Source organism: Staurois parvus, unplaced genomic scaffold, assembly GCF_062004578.1.
Source record: "Staurois parvus isolate SC_StPar_1 unplaced genomic scaffold, SC_StPar_1.0 ptg000155l, whole genome shotgun sequence".
NCBI lineage: Eukaryota > Metazoa > Chordata > Amphibia > Anura > Ranidae > Staurois > Staurois parvus.
This window is the reverse complement of record NW_028317951.1, coordinates 1,593,952-1,612,872: the sequence shown is the minus strand read 5'-3', so window position 1 is coordinate 1,612,872 and position 18,921 is coordinate 1,593,952. Positions and strand designations below refer to the sequence as shown.

At 39.3% G+C, this 18,921-nt stretch overlaps 1 protein-coding gene across 1 annotated transcript in view; it reads left to right on the top strand.

The window, feature by feature from the left end:
- The first annotated feature begins 391 nt into the window (after positions 1-391).
- The window catches only part of LOC149463237 (uncharacterized), a 50,033-nt gene continuing 31,503 nt past the window's right edge, over positions 392-18,921 (top strand). The window contains exon 1 of the mRNA XM_089675671.1: positions 392-751. Within this exon, the coding sequence (XP_089531797.1) occupies positions 501-751 (251 nt within the window). The 5' untranslated portion in view covers positions 392-500. The remainder of the gene's footprint in view (positions 752-18,921) is intronic.

Here is an 18,921-nt window from a genome sequence, read left to right as displayed (position 1 = left end):
TCCGGTGTTCCTTTGATAATTAGCATTTACAATTTTTACATTTCAGACTGGGTTGTCTCGAGTCTTTTTAATCTTTTAAAGGGTGCTGCAACTTAAAGAAGTTTGAGAAATACTGGAATAATTAGATGTGAATATGAAATCTGACTTGGAGGCAATGATTTTATTCAATAGTACAGTATATCAATTCCAACAAATCGCTTTTTGGATAATCAGCATGCAAAGCATTGTTCATTGTTTCAGTACCATGCTCTAATGTTTTCATCCATCACGTTACAAAGGACAGAATGTTGGAATAAATTACAAGTTCATTCCTATGACCTTGAGCAAACCCTTAGCACATTAAGTGTCAAATTGTGCTTCCCATGACAACAGCAAAACAGGACTAGGCTCAGCAGTAATCTGACAGCTCTGGAATGTGAGACTGTACTCTTAGACTTGAATGCAGTCACTGTACCTTGCTTTAAGCTTCTTTCAAGCTACAACATCACATAATTATATCTATGGCTGAGCAAATGGAAATTGCATGGAAACTCCTTGATTTACATGACTCCATCTCACTTTCCAAGTCAGAAAGACAAGTGCGAAGGACAGGGGGACTGAAGCAATGGCAGCTTGATAGATGTCCACACTTAACCTCCTCAATGACTCATTCAATGGAACACAAAAAGACCTTATTGTATGAGGCTGCCTGGAGAGGGGACCTGGACCAAGTGAACACATTACTCAACTTGGGGATATCCGTGAACTGCCAGTAAGTGCATTTAAATTTTAAGGTGCGTGAGAAACAATGGTGAGAAGGATACCATCACCAGGCAAAATTAGTTTAATGTTGGTCATTGACTGTAAAGACTGAAGTTATATATAATACTCCTAGGGATATGTGATATAAAGCAAAAAAAAATCACTAAATAAATTCAGTGATTTAGGGGTAGTCTTTCTGGCTTTATGCAAAAGTTGCTTTTTAGATATTAATCAATGTTGACTTATTATAGGAGTATTGTTTTTAATTTGCTCAGTAAAACTGCAAAAGAAATTTATATTTTTATACAAATTTATATTTTTAAACAGGCTTGCACATGCTTGGGTGGGTGCTGAAGAAACCTACAAGTTCAATATAAGAAATATGCCTTTGATAAATTCAGCCCAATGGGTCTGGACAATGACTTATTTTAATCTGAATATATGATCAATATGGCAGCAATATTTAAGATGCACTATATGTCTTGAGAAATCGTACAGACTGTAGGAGTTTTTTATATTATTAAAGGACTGCAAAGGCAGATTTTGTTTTTGTTAACCTTCCACAATCTACTAGGTGTTCCATTGCTAGCACTGGGTTCACCATTTTTTACATTATAAGCAAAATACAGAACTCTATTGCTTGGCTCTGTAACAGCTAAAACAAATCGCAAGCTCCTCTGGCAGGGAGATTGTGTTACAGGACTCCTCAATTGATATAAGAAAATACAAGTTGTTTAACCACTTGCCCTCCAGAGGATTCCCCCCCCCCCCTCCTGACCAGGCCATTTTTTGCGATACGGCACTGCGTTATTTTAACTGACAATTGCACGGTCATGCAACACTGCACCCAAATGAAATTTACGTCCTTTTTTTCCACAAATGGAGCTTTCTTTTGGTGGTATTTGATCGCCTCTGTGTTTTTTATTTTTTGCCCTATAAGCAACAAAAAATTTAGGCCAAAATGTATTCTTCTGCATGTCTTTGCTAAACAAAGATTATGCATAAATTAACTGGTTTATGTGAAAGTTATAGCGTCTACAAATGGTGATATATATAATGGAATTTTTTTTATACTAGTAATGGTGGCGATCAGCGACTTATAGCGGGCCTGGGAGCCTGCAGCGGGCATTCTGACACTGGGGGGGAATTGACTAACTGCCACTGACATCCCCAGTGACACTAATACAGTGATCAGTGCTAATAAAAAGCACTGACACTGTACTAATGACACTGGGCAGGAAGGAGCTAACATCTGGGGAAATCAAAAGGGTTATCTGTGTGCTGTTTTACTGTGTTGTCTGTGTGTGCTTTACTATGTAAGCATGTTACTTTGTATTGCTCTACCATGGAGAGCAATACAAAGCAGCATGCTGGTGCTGACAAGGGAGAGATCTGTATTGTTTACATACAGACCTCTCCACTGTCAGTGTTCCTCAGCGATCGCTGGGTGCCGGTGCGGAATCTCCAGCCGGGACCTGGTGATCGACAGTTGTGGCCGCCAATGATGGTGCGGGGTGGACGGTGCATGCGCGTACCCCCTACCCAGAAATACAAAATCATGTAAATATACATGATTTTGCACAGCCCTGCTGCCCTGTAGCAGTAGTTCTGCTATAGGACAGTGGGGAAGCAGTTAAGCTAAATTAGCATTTCTAAGTAGATTAGCATTATGTAATCAATCAAGCCTGTTGAGGAAAGTCAAAGCAGTTTGTTTCAGATCTGGTTTCTAATTTCAAGTATTGATCATTTCCAATTCTGTTTGGTTTCTGTTTTCAGGGACATTTCTACACCTACAAAGCTTGTATGTAAAAAATACAATTCTACTATTAATAACAATTTTAAAAAATTATTTTCCTTTTTGACATGATTTTTATTTACATTATTAGTATTATTATTATTTCAGTTTTTCCAGGTAATACAGCTTTTATCTCCATTCTATAACCATCTGTACAACCAACTTGTTAGGTTTCATTATTAACATTTTAGGTTATTCTTTCTCAAACTGATGTCACACTCTAAATAAACACATCATTTTATGGTTATAGGATTTATAGATACAGTTTCTTTAAGAGAATATCGTTTATGAGATCCACTTAAATTTCTGCACTGTATTATTGTACAAGAATGAGTCATTAGTTTGTGAAGGTCAAAACCCCTGGTGTGGGACAAAAACAACTTTTACAGAAAACCAGTCAGACCTCAAACGGAAAGATCAATGTTGCTATAGAATTATCAAATCTGTCAGGGTGTCTGATATCGTAGTACAGTCATGTCTATTGTCTCTTACTGTCTGAAGTCATCCAAACCCTGCATTTGTCTGAAGCCCTTGACTTGTGTGGGACATCATTTAAAAAAAAGAGAGTACGTTTTGACATTATTATGTAGAATTGTTTTATGTGAATGTCAAAGCATTCTATTATGTTATAGCAATGTGCTACAAATAATAGGTGGATCATATTGCTAAATATACTTGAATAGCGGTCACAGATCAGTGATGACTTTTACTGTTGCCATTATTAACCTTCACGTAGCCATGATTAAGTTCATGCACTCAATCAGTCCTCCCAGGTATAAGTGCTCTTTGTGTTTCAGCACTGTAAACAAACACAAAAGTAATACATGGTAACATTATTGTATCTAGAGCTGTGTTCATAACATAGCAAATACCAATTTGTTTAGATTACTATAACACATTGTAGCCAGTACTTCAGAAATGAAAAGACTTCTTAAGTTATGAAGAAAATATGCACACAATAGAACATGATGGAAGGCTTACAATGTAAACATTTTAATGGCATCAGGATTTCATGTGATAGATCGATGATAAACAAATGTTTATTAAAGTAATTTGCCAATGCTGACAAAAGTTCAGGCTGTAAATGTAGTACAAAATGTACAGGTGTTGGACAAACATATGGAAACATCGGGTAAAAGAACAAAATCATTACCTAATATGGTGTTGGACAACATTTGGCATCCAAGACAGTCTGAATTCTCCCGTGAATTGACAAATATACGTTTTGGATGGTAAGTAATGGAATCTGATACCACTCTTCATGCAAAAAATCATTCCAGGTCTTGCAGAGATGCCAAAGGCGGAAAACTAACCCAAACCTGGTTCTCCAAAATTGACCATAGTGGCTCTATGATAGTGGCTCGGTGACTGTGGTGTCCAAGGAAGGTGTGAGACTTCATCTGCATGATCTTCAAACCACGATTTGACAACATCAGCTGTGTGAATTGGAGCATTATTGTCTTGGTCTTCAGGAAACAATGTCTGCACCATGGGGTGCACATGGTCAGCCAAAATTTCTTTGTAGTCGCTGGCAGTGACTCTACCTTTTAAGTTAATAATGGGGCCTGCAGAATGCCAGGCTATGGCTGGCCAAACTATGATTGCACTGCCACCATGCTTCACCGTTGGAACAAGACAGTCCTAGTTGTAAGCATGGGATGATGTTTGTCACACGTAAACACGTCAGGTGGTTGGGAAAAGTGACCATATTACAGTCTTCTATTGATCGATAGTCCACAGTCACTAGTGGTTTGGCAATTGCAGCTCACCCGTGAATATTTTGCTTTTGGAGTTCCCTCCGCACAGTTTTTGTGGACACAGGCTTTGGCAGACTGAGACTGAGCTCTGCAGTCACTTTTGCAGCAGTTGTTTTCTTATTCTGGGTCACAATGTCCTTTTGTCTCTTTCAGTCGGTTGACCATGTCAACCGAACTTTATGGTTCTCAAACAATGTTTTCCCGGAAACTGTAAATGCCGTCATAACCTCTGACACTGTACCTCCCAACACCGCAAAATAAATTGGCAACTTTAATAACAGAGATACCAACTTAGCGGGCACCAATAATTTGCCCACTTTGAAACTCAGTAAGCTCTGACATGAGTCAGTATTATTTGCAGTGAATGTGGAAAGTTAAGCTTCCCAGCCGGCCATCCTGTTCTTTCCTCCAGATAATACCTCTGTGGCGTTATGCCTTGTTTAACCCCTTATGAGCCTACTTATTATCTTCTACATGTGAGTGTTTTTTGTATGTTCACCATTAAATACATCTTACAGTCTACACTACATGTCATCACTTTCACACCTGCAAATCATGCAGTGTTTCCATATTTTTGTCCAACCCCATAAATAAATCTAATCTATAGACTAATAGAGTTGATTTACTAAAGGGGTGCATTTTTCAGGTTACGGAAGCTGTATTCACACTAATCAACCAATCATGAGCAAAAGAACCCCTTTTTTTATATTGTCTACATTTGATTAGGTGTTCAAAATGAACACGTGCACTTGGCTAAATGGATGATGCACTTCTTCAGTGAAGGCTGGTACACACGGGCCAAATATCGTCTGGTATCGGCCAGTTCAACAGAAACAGGCTGACATGCAGCCAGTGTGTACAGCAGCCTGTCCTACAGAAGCCAGTCTAACAGGCATGCTAGAAAACCAGCATCCCTTTCCCGTTGGCAGCCAATGTCAGAACAGAAAGGCACAGCGGGAGAGATCGCTGCACTAACAGTACTCTAACCTCTCAGTTCTAGTTTGTACCTAGCTTAAAATCAGCCCGGTATGTCTAGAAATTCTAGGACATATTTAGCAGTGAATGTGACATTTAGAGATGTGCACAGCGGAAACATTTGTTTTGTTTCCTTTCAAAGTCATGTGTTAAGTTAATAATTTTGTGATGTTATTTATATTATGATGATTCATTTTCAAAATTTGTTTCGTATATTCAGATTCATTTTGTTAATTTGCTATTTCCAAATTGATGTGAAATTCAAATTTCGAAATACAAATTTCAGAAGGTGGTTATATTCTTTCTATTTTATTCTATTCCATTTCAGTTTTGAAAGTCGAATTTGAGAAGATTGCTATATTCGTTCTATTTTATTCAAATCTATTTAAAATTCAAATTTCACATTTTGGAAGACGGATACATTCTTTTTTATTCTATTCTATTCAAAATTTTAATTTTGAAATTCAAATTTCAGAAGACGGCTATATTTTTTTTAGTTTATTCTATTTGACATTCAAATTTCAAAATTCAGAAGAATGCTATTTTTTTTTTATTCTATTCTATTTGCAATTCGAATTTCAGAAGGCAGATACATTATTTCTTTTTTATTCTATTCTATTTGAGATTTGAATTTCAGAAGACAGCTATATTCTTTCTATTTTATTCTATTTGAAATTTGAATTTCGGAAGACAGCTATAGTCTTTTTTATTTTATTTTGTTCTCTTCTAATATTTGAATTTTGTAAAATGACTAAATTGTATTTTACTCTATTCTATTCTATTCTATTCCAATCTATTCTATTTTTTTATTCTATTCTATTGTATTCTTTTATTTTCTATTATATTCCTTTATATTCTATTCTATCATTTTTCTTTTCTATTCAATTCTGTTCTATTGTATTCTTTTCTATTCCTTTATATTCTATTCTATTTTTTCTATTCTGTTCTATTCTATTCTGTTTTATTCTATTTTGTTCTTTTATATTCTATTGTATTCTGTTTTATTCTATTCTTTTCAGCAGCCTAATAGGAAATCATCGTCTTATTTCACTTTTATACCTTACTGTATTTTTGTAATATGTTTCAATTTCAAATTGTTTTTCAATTTTATTTTTGAATTTAAGTTAATTTTCAAATTAATTTTTTAATTCAAATTCAGATAATTTGTTTTGTTATAATTTATTTCAGATTCGTTGAAGTTAGTTACTATGGTGATTTGGGAATTTAGATACATTCAAATCTCCAAATACCAAAAATGTTGTTTGAACATCAATTCATAACAAAATTAATTGCACGGCTAGTGACATTTACCACACATTTACTGCAGCTGAACCAGCCACTGTATTGTAAACGCATGCAGCAGCACTGCACCAAATATTTGGCGAATGTCACATTCACTGCCTTATAAATTTACCCTCAGAGACAGTATGATAATGTGTAGCATAGCCATAGTTCTGACTGGTAAAGAAAACTTGTCATCAATAGGGTCTATGAACATTTCACTAACATATATCTAAACCCGCTTTTGACCTAAAGGGACGCTTTTTGGACGCCATGGAGGTTTCTCAGTTTCCAGGCAATAAGAACGGTACAAATGCAGGCAGGGCACAGGACAAAGCACTCGGGACAAAATGTATGTGAAATGGTTTGATACAGTAATGTTTTACTATGTGATTTTAGTGAATGTCACTTTTTGTCATTTTCAAATTTCCAGCCGTTCCGTCCCCTGTACGTCCTACTAATCAGGATACTACTCAGGATGGCCACCAGCGGTGGTCAGACATCCGGATACTGTAGCCCCCCTTACTTTCATTTTACCTCTACAATTCATGTTGTGTTACCTTCTGATTCAATAAACTCAGTGTATACGGTATCACACTATGTGGTGTCCCTTATTGGGCTCTCTTCAATGAGAGTCCCCACTTGCAGAACCTGTTCAAAAAAGGGGACTCCAAATGGTGACACGCTTGAGACACGTTTAAGAATTTTGGAGTACCTACCCTGAGTTGCGATTGGAAGGTGTATGACCCCGTCCGTATCTTGGCAATTGATGACTGCTACCTGATACTACAGCATATATCTTACATGCGTATTTTTGACGCACTTCTGGTGAGTGCGCAATTTTTACCCCAGATTCACCGTGTGGTACACTGAAACTTTACCCCACGCACCCATTAGGATCTATCGGATCCCCACGTTGGGCCTATATTTTGGGACTTTTCATTTCACCCAATCTCACCTCAGTGTGATTTGATATTTGCACTTGATTTTATAATATGATATTTATGTTATTTTAGCGCTGCACCTTATATATATATAACTGTAGATAAAATTGACAACACACCAGGGGTAAACTTGCACAGGACCCTTTTTTTAATCGGATAAAAATTGCACCACATAGATGTGAATAGCCTTCATGGAATACAGTGTATTTTCAGATGACATGTGAATTTATGTGTTTTGGATCGCATCTGATCCGCATCAGTGTGAACTAGGACTAAGGAAACATTTTTGGCTACTTCTGCCAACCATTTAAATTCTACCAATACTAAATTCTACAGAATATGAACACTTTTTTCCATCTTGAATGGTGAACATATACTGTAAGTAATGTATTAAAAAAAAGGCAGTTGCGTGTTATTAGTTTATAAATTATGTGTGTAACACACTGCATTGTTACTGATTGCAGATTGTTAAATGGCCACAAGATGACAGTGTTCTGCAGTCCAGTTGGCACTGGAAGTTGTACAGCAATGCTGGGAATGTTGGGATGTGCATGCTGCAAGCAGGATTTCTTCATTCAGTTTAGTTGACATAGAACTACAGATCCCAAGTGAGTGAGCAAAGGGGCGGGAGTATATAAAAAGAAAAGCCCGGTAGCTCAAAAGAGAGAAGAAGAAAGACAGGATGTGGGTGAGAGAGGAGGGCCGGTTCAGGAGGCCTCAGACTGGATTGGACTGCACCAGACGGCAGAGAAAGGTATTTTCAGATCATTGATCACACTGAGAGTGGCAGGATAGTCAATTCTGCAGGCAGGCAAATCAGGACATCGCCACCAGCACCACTACCTTCCTAGGAGGACAGTAAGAATAGGGACGCCCCAACAGCAAGGCCATTGCTTCACACAGCTACTTTAAAGGACCAGATGAGAGGGTTATTAACCCACAACACACCACTATGCAAGTTCAGTTGCTGCTGTTGCCAGCTATTTAAGTCTAGGGTTCTTACAACACAGATTGCCACATAGAGACACAGACTCTGTAGACCACTAAGTGCTACGGCCTATCTACCCGGTGACCATTTAAGTACTGTACACAGTATATAAGCCTTAATACTTACTGTTTGCCTGATTGACAGGAACTGTAAAAGAGAAAAAGTAAAAGTATATTACCTCAGGCCTATTTTACTCAAGTTTCCCCAGCCAAGCCCAGTACTTGAGAAGCCCTGCATTTTAAGGGACACACTTCTGTCAAATCCTCCCTCTTCAGTTAAAATATACACCATACCCTTGTTTGACACATTTAAACAAGCTTGCTGTCTCTGAAAATATAGGGAAACTTGTATCATCATCTCCTGGGAAGTGTCATCTACCAACATAAACAGCTCCATCAAGCCAGCAGAAGAGTTAATTCTACATTGTGTGATAGGTTCTATATGGGACCTTTCACTTATTAAAACCCTCAGAGAGTTAGGCACTGGTTCTGATTACTGGGAGCCCACAAGCAAACTAGCCTAACATTCTTGCTCTTTTCCCTTCTGATTGTTTGGGGAAAATTATCTTGGTAGGGGAGCTCTGATTAGACAATTGGGGATGATTTAAAGTGGTACTATGTTATATTCCATTGTTTATTTCTCTTTTATGGTTCACTTTTGTGCATAGCAGTCACTGATTCTTCATGTACATACAGTATCTCTGCTAATCTAATCTTAATACAGACTGATTTGTTGTTCATCAAGTGCTGTGTGATTAGTGTATGTGCTATAGCGAGGGGGATACCTTGCCAAGGTGTGTCAGCAGGGGTTGTGCTCCAGCCAGGGCTCAGAAGTGAACAGGGAACCTTTAATACTCAGCAGCTCTTAAGGGGGTTGTGCTACACAGGGGCGGACTGACAACTCATGGGGCCCCCGGGCAATAGGGGATCATGGGGCCCTTGTGTCCTTGCCCAAACACAAATAAGCCTATGAAAAAGGTACCAGGGGCATCTCATGGGGCCCCCTACTGACCCCGGGCCCTCGGGCAGTGCCCGAGTCTCCAAATGGTCAGTCCACCCCTGGTGCTACATGTCTTATCTGTTATGTTGCTATGCTGTAACTATTCACATAGAAATTCAGGTTATTCTCAAGAGTTACAATTTTTTTCCTGCAACTGTAAGTGTCCTATTGTGTTTGCATCATAGTCAAGCTTAACGTTGAACTTTCTAACTCTCTAATATAAAAATCAAAAAAATGTATCAGCATAGAAGTGTTCCCCAGGACTGTGTGCAGTTTAGTCAATAAAAACTGTTAAAGTACTCGATAACCAGAGGTTAAACAAACAGAACAAGTTCATATTTCTAACTACAAAATGTATCTGAGCTATAAGAGTGTCTTGTGGTGCTGCTCCAAGCTGGATAGTAAGATGAGAATCACCCCGCCGGCAAGGGAAGGGAGCAGGTGTCCCAGAGCAATTTCCAGTATAGCTGATAGAAGAAGAAGGTGGACGCCACTTAACCGACCCCAGGAATCAAACACATGAATGGCTTAGCCTCTGTCAAAATATCATGCTTGATTTGATGTCTTGGATTCTTGCTCTAGGACAAGCTGCTGGACCACAACAGGTCATGTGTGGAGGACCTGATCCCCAAAATCAGCTCCTGCAGGGTCTCAAACATTCTTACAGACAGTCCCTTCATCTACTCCTGAAAAGCATCATGCAAACTGCAATAAAGGTCCAGGTAACTGTCAACAGGGTCTCACTGCAATGCTCTGGAGCATTTGCAAAACACCTCTGGAGCAAGGTGTTACTGTTTAGTGGTAGCCTTCTTAACCCTTTTGCTGCCAGGCTGTGTGATCCACTTTAAACATCAGACAGCAAGACCATTTTTGCAAATTTTTCACTTTTTTTTTCTCTTACAGCTTACAGAGTTCAAAAAAGAGCACCGAGACCATACATGTTCTGCACTGGATATTTTCTGAAAGCATTGGATATATACAGGCAGTCCCTGGGTTAAGAACAAGATAGGTTCTGTAGGTTTGTTGTTAAGTTAAATTTGTGTGTAAGTTGGAACTGGTACATTTTTTAAGTATAATGCCAGCCGAAAAATTATTTTACATTTTGGATAGCATAGGGAAAGGTTAACTGGCCATGCAGTGATGTGGGATTGCTGACAGGTCCACAGGATACTAGGTGGCAGCACGCAGTGAGCAGCAAGATGACTACCCAGTGTGATGTCAAGCTGCCTCCATTCTTAAAGTGGCTGTAAAGGCTCAAGGTTTTTTGTGCTATAGCGCAAGCAGTGCCCCCCAGCCCCCTTAACACTTAAAAGAGCCTCATCGTGATCTAGCGATGTGAATGACAGCCGCGGCCAGTCTCTGCCTCCTCATTGGCTGAGACAGCAAGTGGGAGCCATCGGCTTCTGCAGCTGTCAATCACAGCCAGTCAGCCAATGAGGAGAGAGGGCGCGGGGCCAAGCCACGGCTCCATGTGTGAATGGACACAAGGAGCAGTGGGTGCCCCCCATAGCAAGCTGCTGCTGTCTATGTCTATTGGAGAGGAAGAGGGGGGCTGCTGCATAAATCTAACTCTACTTTTTAATAATTTAACAAGAGGATTTGGGAATTGGAGAGAGCAATTGATTAAAGTACAGGGGGAGCAGAATATAAAGTAATTAAGAAAATAATAATTGTGCTCTGTGCCAGCATCTCTGTTCCTCCATTTTTGTTGATGGATACATGAGTCTAAGAAGGAGAAATAAGGGAAAACCTAGCAGCAAGGTACAAGGTGAAGTAATTGCAATGGTCACTGTGACCCACCACTTATTCTTAGAGGGGAAGGTTTAGGCCCTAAGAGGACGAGATCTCTTAAAGATTGGGGCTGACACTGAGCACTGCTGAACTTTAAAAATATTAAGCAGAGTACACACGGGCCGAATGTTGGGCGGCATTTGTCCCGTGTGTAGGGCAGATGGTCCAACAGAAGGTCTGCTTCTGTCAAAGGGGCATGACTGAAAAAGGTCTGCCGATCGGCTCCCAAACAAGTCTATCAGCCAATGACTGAGAGTGCTGACCAGAGTTTTCTGGCGGAGGGGCAGTCCCCCCTGTAAGAACACAATAGCACAGCAGGGGTGAAAGCTGTACTAACACTGCATAGTTAGTACAGCGGCTCCTCCTGAGCTGTCAGGTTTTTTTTTCGTTCAATCCACTGGGTTAAATTAAAAGAAAAAACTAGTAGCGTGTACTATGCTTGGCAGAAGGTGGCTCCCCATGGCCCTGGCTCTGGAAATTATGTGCTAGTGTATGTAGGCTTTAAGAACTTATCAACCACTTAGAGTTTATAAGGATGATAATAGCTTACCAATCACTTATTTCTTCTATATTTTATGTGAGAAGTATCTTTAAATGTGTAGTATGAGGCAATTATTTATAAATGGCTTCTCCTCCAATTATGTCCACACTTTATGAAAGCAAGCATTTTGTAAGACAGAGTTACAGAGACTATTGACATCACTGAATAATGAGGGTTCTTTAAATTGTGGCCTGTGGCATTTAAACCACCCGGGTTTTCTATGTCTCTGATGTCTGACGTGCTGCTCAAATGTTATATTAAGGTAAACCTTTTAAAACTTTCTTAGCCCAAAACAAATGAAAACCATCTGCTATTACAAATGTTTGCTAAACGCCCTATAAAAACCCTTGTTTGATGTAACTAACCTTCATTTTTAACCTTTTTTAATTTTATTTCTATGTATATTTTGTTATCACTAATTGGAAGTTTACTGAACATCAGTCAGTGAGTACCACTGTGAACCCTCAGGCACAGAGTTAATTACAAAGGGGGAACACGACAGATACATCCACTTAATTACTTTAGGGAACAGTGTGCAATCTGATAACACCAAGAAGAACAGGAAGAACGCAAGCAAAACAGCATCACAGAACGTTTCTTCAGCTGGATATGAATAGAACATGTAACTCAAAGCAAACACATATCCCTAAGAGACAAGAGTAGGAGTTCATCAGCATGGAACAGTTAACTAGGCAACCCAAGTATTCAACTTTATTTTGGGAAAGGCATTACCAAGAAAAGAAATATACTTACAAGTCATCAATGGGCACTGGTAAAATCCTTTTATTTATAACAGGATATAATGTTGCACAGAAATAACCTGTGAATTTTGCAGAATGTTGAAGCCCTTTGTAAAGCACAAAAGATAAAGTATCATTATAAACTGTTTTTAAAAAAAAATGCTTAAAAAAACAACCAACAACATATGACATAATATAATGAAAACTTCTGAAAAAGTCAAGCTGAGTCAGCACATTTTGAAGTTTACCAAAAGCTTGCCTAAAGCTACAGCTGTTGCTTCTATTAAAAAAAAACTTTCAAAAACCTGGCCAATTCAAATGTAATGTTTGGGGAAAAAAACAAGGTGTATTGCAGATCTCCACATGTACCTGTACATATACTTGCTTCCTTTTGCTCTTCTGTCATACTGTTGGACCACTGGGAGCGACAGCAAAGTCCTGTGTAAGCTAAACGTTATTGGAGATGTAGCTTAGTCAAGGAGTCCTCTATGAAAGTGCTGACTGGCCAGTGTTGTCACGTGGGTGAGTCACCTGATCCTCCATTCCCAGAAGTACCAGGTATTTCCTTGGGCTCTCATTGCTGAATGTAGCAGTGGGGAAGCTAATAAAGAATATACTGCTAGGCATAAGGGATAGGGGAAGCAAGCCTGAACTGCATTTAAAGTGGTTGTAAAGTCTAAATTTTTTTCCTTAACCTCCCTGGAGATATTCCCGAGTGTAGCTCGGGGTTAACTTTCAGTACCAAAAGTGGTAACCCCGAGCTACACTTGGGATTACCCTGCAGCTTTACTCAGGGATTCCCTTGATCACTTACCTTGTCCTTCATTCCCGCGATGTCCCCCCTGCAGCGTCCCCGGCCATCTCCTCCGGCCTATGCCGGCATCCGTCTTCCGGGTTCCATTCCCTGCAAGCGTTGGGACGTACGGGGACGGAACGGCGGGAAATTCTAAAATTTTAAAAGTGACATTCACTCAATACACTAAAATCACATAGTAAAACACTACTGTATCAAACCATTTCACATACATGTTGTCCCAAGTGCTTTGTCCTGTGCCCTGCCTGCATTTTTACTGTTCTTTCTGCCTGGAAACTGAGAAATGTCCATGGCGTCCAAAAAGCATCCCTTTAGGTCAAAAGCGATTTTAGACCAGCTAGAATACAGCTGATATACAAATATATACAAATATAGTAAATTAGAACCACTTGCAGAATTGAGTGATAATGATTCGTGGGGAAATTCGTCATCAGACACTGAAAACGATTTTGCGACTTTGCTCAGTGATGTGTGAACTTGGCGCTATATTTCAAATTTCAGTGTTTTTGGTTTGATTATATTATTGAATTAAATGTATTATTATATTATTTTTTTTTATGATTATTTATTACATTATAATTTATGATTTCGTGTTTCAAATTTTATCATACCCGGGATGTTTACTAGACTACAATAAAAAAAACAACATATTTCTATGCAAAAAAATGTACCACTTTGAGCACAGAAAAACTGACATAATCAGACTGCTAGGAAGGTTAATGCATTCTCTGCATCAAGGTAAGAAACAACCCACTATTTGTCCTACCTATCCCCATCCCTAAACACTTACCAGAGTTTTGTTTCCACCCCAGCGCTGTCTCAGCTGCAGCACCTCTCCTTTAACTTCCTGGTCTCACAATAGACAATGAGAGCAGCAGGAGTCAGTCAAACTCCTGTTAGAAGGGAGCAGGGACATGGCTTACAGGCACTGTGTGTGTCTATGGATGCACACAACCTGGCTCTGAACTGCATGCGCATGGGTGCCTCCTTGGTGTTCAACTTGCTGAGGAGGCACCCGTAGAAGTGAGGAGTGGACAGTGACGGTGGGGGACTGCCAAGGAGGAGGTAAGAGACTGCTTTGTGCAATATTGTTGCACAGAGCAGATAAGCATACAGTTTTTTTTATTTTAACCACTTGCCCTCCTGAGGATCCCCCTTTACTGATAAGGCCATTTTTTGCATTACGGCACTGCATTACTTTAACTGACAATTGCGCGGTCATGCAAATTAAATTTACTTTTTTTTTTCCACAAATTGAGCTTATTTTTGGTGGTATTTGATCACCTGTACGGTTTTTAAATTTTGCGCTATTAAAAAAAAAAGACCGACAATTTTGAGGGAAAAAAATTTTTTGGACTTTTTGCTATTAAACATGTCCAGTAAAAAAATTAAAAAATCAAATTTCCTCATAAATTTAGGCCAAAATGTATTCTGCTACATGTTTTTGCTAAACAAAATCCCAAAACGTGTAAATTAACAGGTTTACATGAACGTTATAGTGTTTACAAATGGCGGTATATATACTGGAAATTTTTTTAATTGTTACTAGTAATGATGGTGATCAGCGACTTGTTGTGGGTCTCCGATGGGCATTCTGACACTGGGGGAACTGACTTGGTGTCACTGACATCCCCAGTGACACCAATACAGTGATCAGTGTTAGATTGTAAGCTCCAAGGAGCAGGGCCGTCATACCTCTTGTAGTGAACTGTATTGTTGCTGTATTGTCTCCCGTTATATTGTAAAGCGCTGAGCAAACTGCTGGCACTATATACATTCTGTATAATAATAGTTTAAAAAAATAGTGCTAAAAAAAGCACTGACACTGTACTAAGGGCACTGGGCAGGAAGGGGTTAACATGAGGGGCAATCAAAAGGGTTAACTGTGTGCTGTTTCACTTTAGCTCTGTGTTTGTACTTCACTGTGATCACACTGCTTTGAATGGCTGTGCTGTACACAGCCATCCAAAGCAGCGTGAACGAGCTGACAAGGAGGAGAACTGTATTGTTTACCAGGAGTTGGCAAGTAATTGCTGCCTGGGACCCGGTGATTGACAGCCACAGCTGCAAATGGCAGCACCCCCTTCCTGGAAATGCAAAATCACGTATATATACATGATTTTGCGCACCCGTGCCGCCCTGTAGCAGTGTATCCGTTATCGGGCAGTCAGGAAGCGGTTAACAAAAAAGAATATATGTGCTGTATATATAGCCTTTAATATCACTTTAGCAACTACAGTTAGGCACTAAGAGTGCTCTAAAAGCTTCCAGAAAGCTGTATGAAGCTTGTTAAATGCTTTGAAAATGATGATTGATGAATGATTCTACATGATGTGAACCAGGGGCGGACTGACAACTCATGGGGACCCTGGGCAATAGGGGATCATGGGGCCCCTGTGTCCTTGCCCAAACTCAAAAAAGCCTATGGAAAAAGGTACCAGGGACATCTCATGGGGCCCCCTACTGACCTCGGGCCCTCGGGCAGTGCCCGAGTTTCCAAATGGTCAGTCCGCCCCTGATATGAACTAAGGCTTATGTTTTTTTTTCTTTCTTCAAAACACGGGATGTGACGGCTAACATCTCACAGTGCTATCTATGATTGCACTTTTCCAGTGTGGCTCATTTGGAGTATCACTACGATGCTATGTCCCTTTTAGTGCTTGAGGGGTTCCTAGAGTGAAACGTTCACAGCTGCTTGTTGAACAAAGAACATTAAATAAAAAATACTGAACAGTGTTAGTTCCATTAGTGCAAGAGGGTCATAGATTATCATCTAATGCATTAAGAGGTGGCAGTCATTTAACAAATGTGGCTTCAGTTTCAATATGGAAATTTATTGTGAAATTCTCCAGCAGCAAGGAGATATTAAGTACATTTTTTGTTATAATATATGCTGCATTAAACAAGAAAAGCCTTTGCAGCATTCTGCTGACACAATTAGCCTATAAATTTGAATCAGTGTGCTGACCGAAACATGTCCCCAACTTGGGGTAAATTTATAAAATCTGTGCCTTCAGCCATCTGGTAGTAATTTTAGAGCAGTTATTAAAGTGTTTCTTTTTATAGAGGAATGTTTCCTGATGGATCCTGGAAAGATTAATTAAGATCATGATAACTTAAAAAAAAATGTATGCTGATATAGCAAGTCATACAAGGTAATCCCCATCAAAGAGATATGGAGCAAAGAGCAGATAAAGTATTCACAGACATATGTGATAACGTAGATTGCTTCCAGAATACAAAGAAATTGAATGCCTGTATGAATCGAGAAAATGATACATTAGCATTCGGGTCTGGTATGAATTTCAGAAATAAACCATATGCAAAAAAAAAAGAAAAAAAATGTGGGGTTTCCCAAAAAATCCACACCAAGATCACTGAAATCTGAAACAATAATAGGGCCCTTATATACTGCCCCCCCTGAATACATTAATTTAAAAAAATGTCCCACAGTGTAACTCCATTGTCAATCGCGTCCTCCATCAATGTACATGCACTTCAATTATTATGAATGTCTCTTGTAAAACCACCAAAAAAACCTGGGGTCTCCCCAAAAATCCACACCAGGATTATCAGAATAAGAAAGCCCCTGTAACATTAATGGGGCCCCTAAATCCCACCCAAACCCATGTGAATACACAGTACCCTACTCATTCACAAAAAGAAAATGTGAAAAGTAAATTAACATACACATAGGGTTTTTGACAAGTCCTTTAATTTAAAAAATGTCCCATAGTGTAACTACACTGTCAGTCATGTTGTTCATCAATGCAGATCTCTGTCAGTCATGATAAATGACTCCTGCCAACCCACTGAAAGAGAACCTCCGACTGTCAACTCATCTCCCATCACTTCACTCATGCTAAATGACAGCTATGGGTCCCCGCCACTAAAGTAAACAAAGCTGAAGTGATGTCCATATTTGGTAAAATTATATCACGGAGATTTCCAATAGATTTTATTCAGAGAAAGTGTAACAGCGTAAGCAGATGTGTTGATTCTCCTCCAAGAGTTGATTCTCATCACCTAGAGACCTAGAGGCCCTTGTCCTGATTAATAAAGGGACTAGATGCTTTGTCAGGGTGTTCCCCCCTGGAAAGGTACCCCCCATGTTGAGGGCATGTGGCTTGGAACACTCATTTCTCCCCTTTGCTGACCTGCCAATCTGCGTGCTCAGATAAGGGTCTGGTATGAAATTTGGGGGAGAGTGTTTTTTTGGGGGGGAACACAACACCTTTTTTTATGGAGATCCCCCATTAGCATTTATATTAGATCCTCATCTAGGATAAGGGTCTAGTACAGATAAAAGCAATTCCCTGCCATTTGTTTGCAAGCAGAAGTAAATCAGCCAAAGCTATCTTTTGCTTGCAGTTTAAAGTTACTGTACATTTTCAAATGTTTTTGTTGTTTTAGCTAGGTATTTGTGTAGTTATATTCCGTGTGCTGTTTTTTGCCTTACCTTGTAATGTTGGACTCACATGTTGTGGCAGCGCTTTTTAATGTTATGACTGATCGATCCCCTATTTCCATGTACTGCTTCAGCTAATTTGTCTTGGTCCACCATCTTCCTATTCTGAGTCACACAGCATCCAATGTATACCCTGTTGGGGTGGTAGGCTGGGAGGGGGTGCCTGTACTGAGAGGAGCAAACAGCCTGTAGACTTTACCTTACACATTAGCCGTGTGTGGTGAACTGTGTCAAACGCTTTTGCAAAATCCAAGTATACCACGTCCACAGCCACCCCTCTGTCTAAGGTTTTGCTCACCTCCTCATAAAAAGAAATCAGATTTGTTTGACAACTTCTGTCTTTCATGGACCCATGCTGTCTGTAGCTTAAAATATTTTATTTCCAGCAAGAACTCATCTACAGTATGTGGTCTTTTATTAAACTCTCCAGTATCTTCTCAACTATAGAAGTTAAACTAACAGATCAATAATTACTTGGTAAAGATTTTGATCTCTTTTTAAATATTGGCACCACATTGGCCTTACGCCAATCCATTGGTACTATGCCAGTCATAAAAGAGTGCCTAAAAATTAGAAACAATGGCTTTGAATTGACAGAGCTCAATTCTTTAAGGATCCGTGGGTGTATGCCATCCAGTCCAGGTGCTTTATTCACCTTTATTCTCTCTAAATATTTCTGGATCATATCAATTGTGAGCCAATGTGGATCATCTCGAGCTGTGTCAATACCATGCTCAATATGGACAAGAGCTCCCCCATGCTCCTTTGGTTTGTCCTTCTATCTTTTGCAATCTGTCATTCGTTTTCAATTTTTGCGACCTTGATTTCCTTTTTACATATTCTGTTATATTCTTTGTAATGTTAAACAACGATAGCGTTCCTTCATTTTTATATTTATTAAAAGCTCTTTTCTTACTATCTATAGCTTTTTTAACTTTGTCAGTAAGCCAAGTTTGATTTTTAGCCTTTTAAACTTGTTGCCCATGGGAATATATTTTGCAGAGTGTTCACATACAGTCTTTTTGAAGAACTCCCATTTCTGTGTTGTGTTAATCGATGCCAATATTCCCACCCAATCTATGTCTTG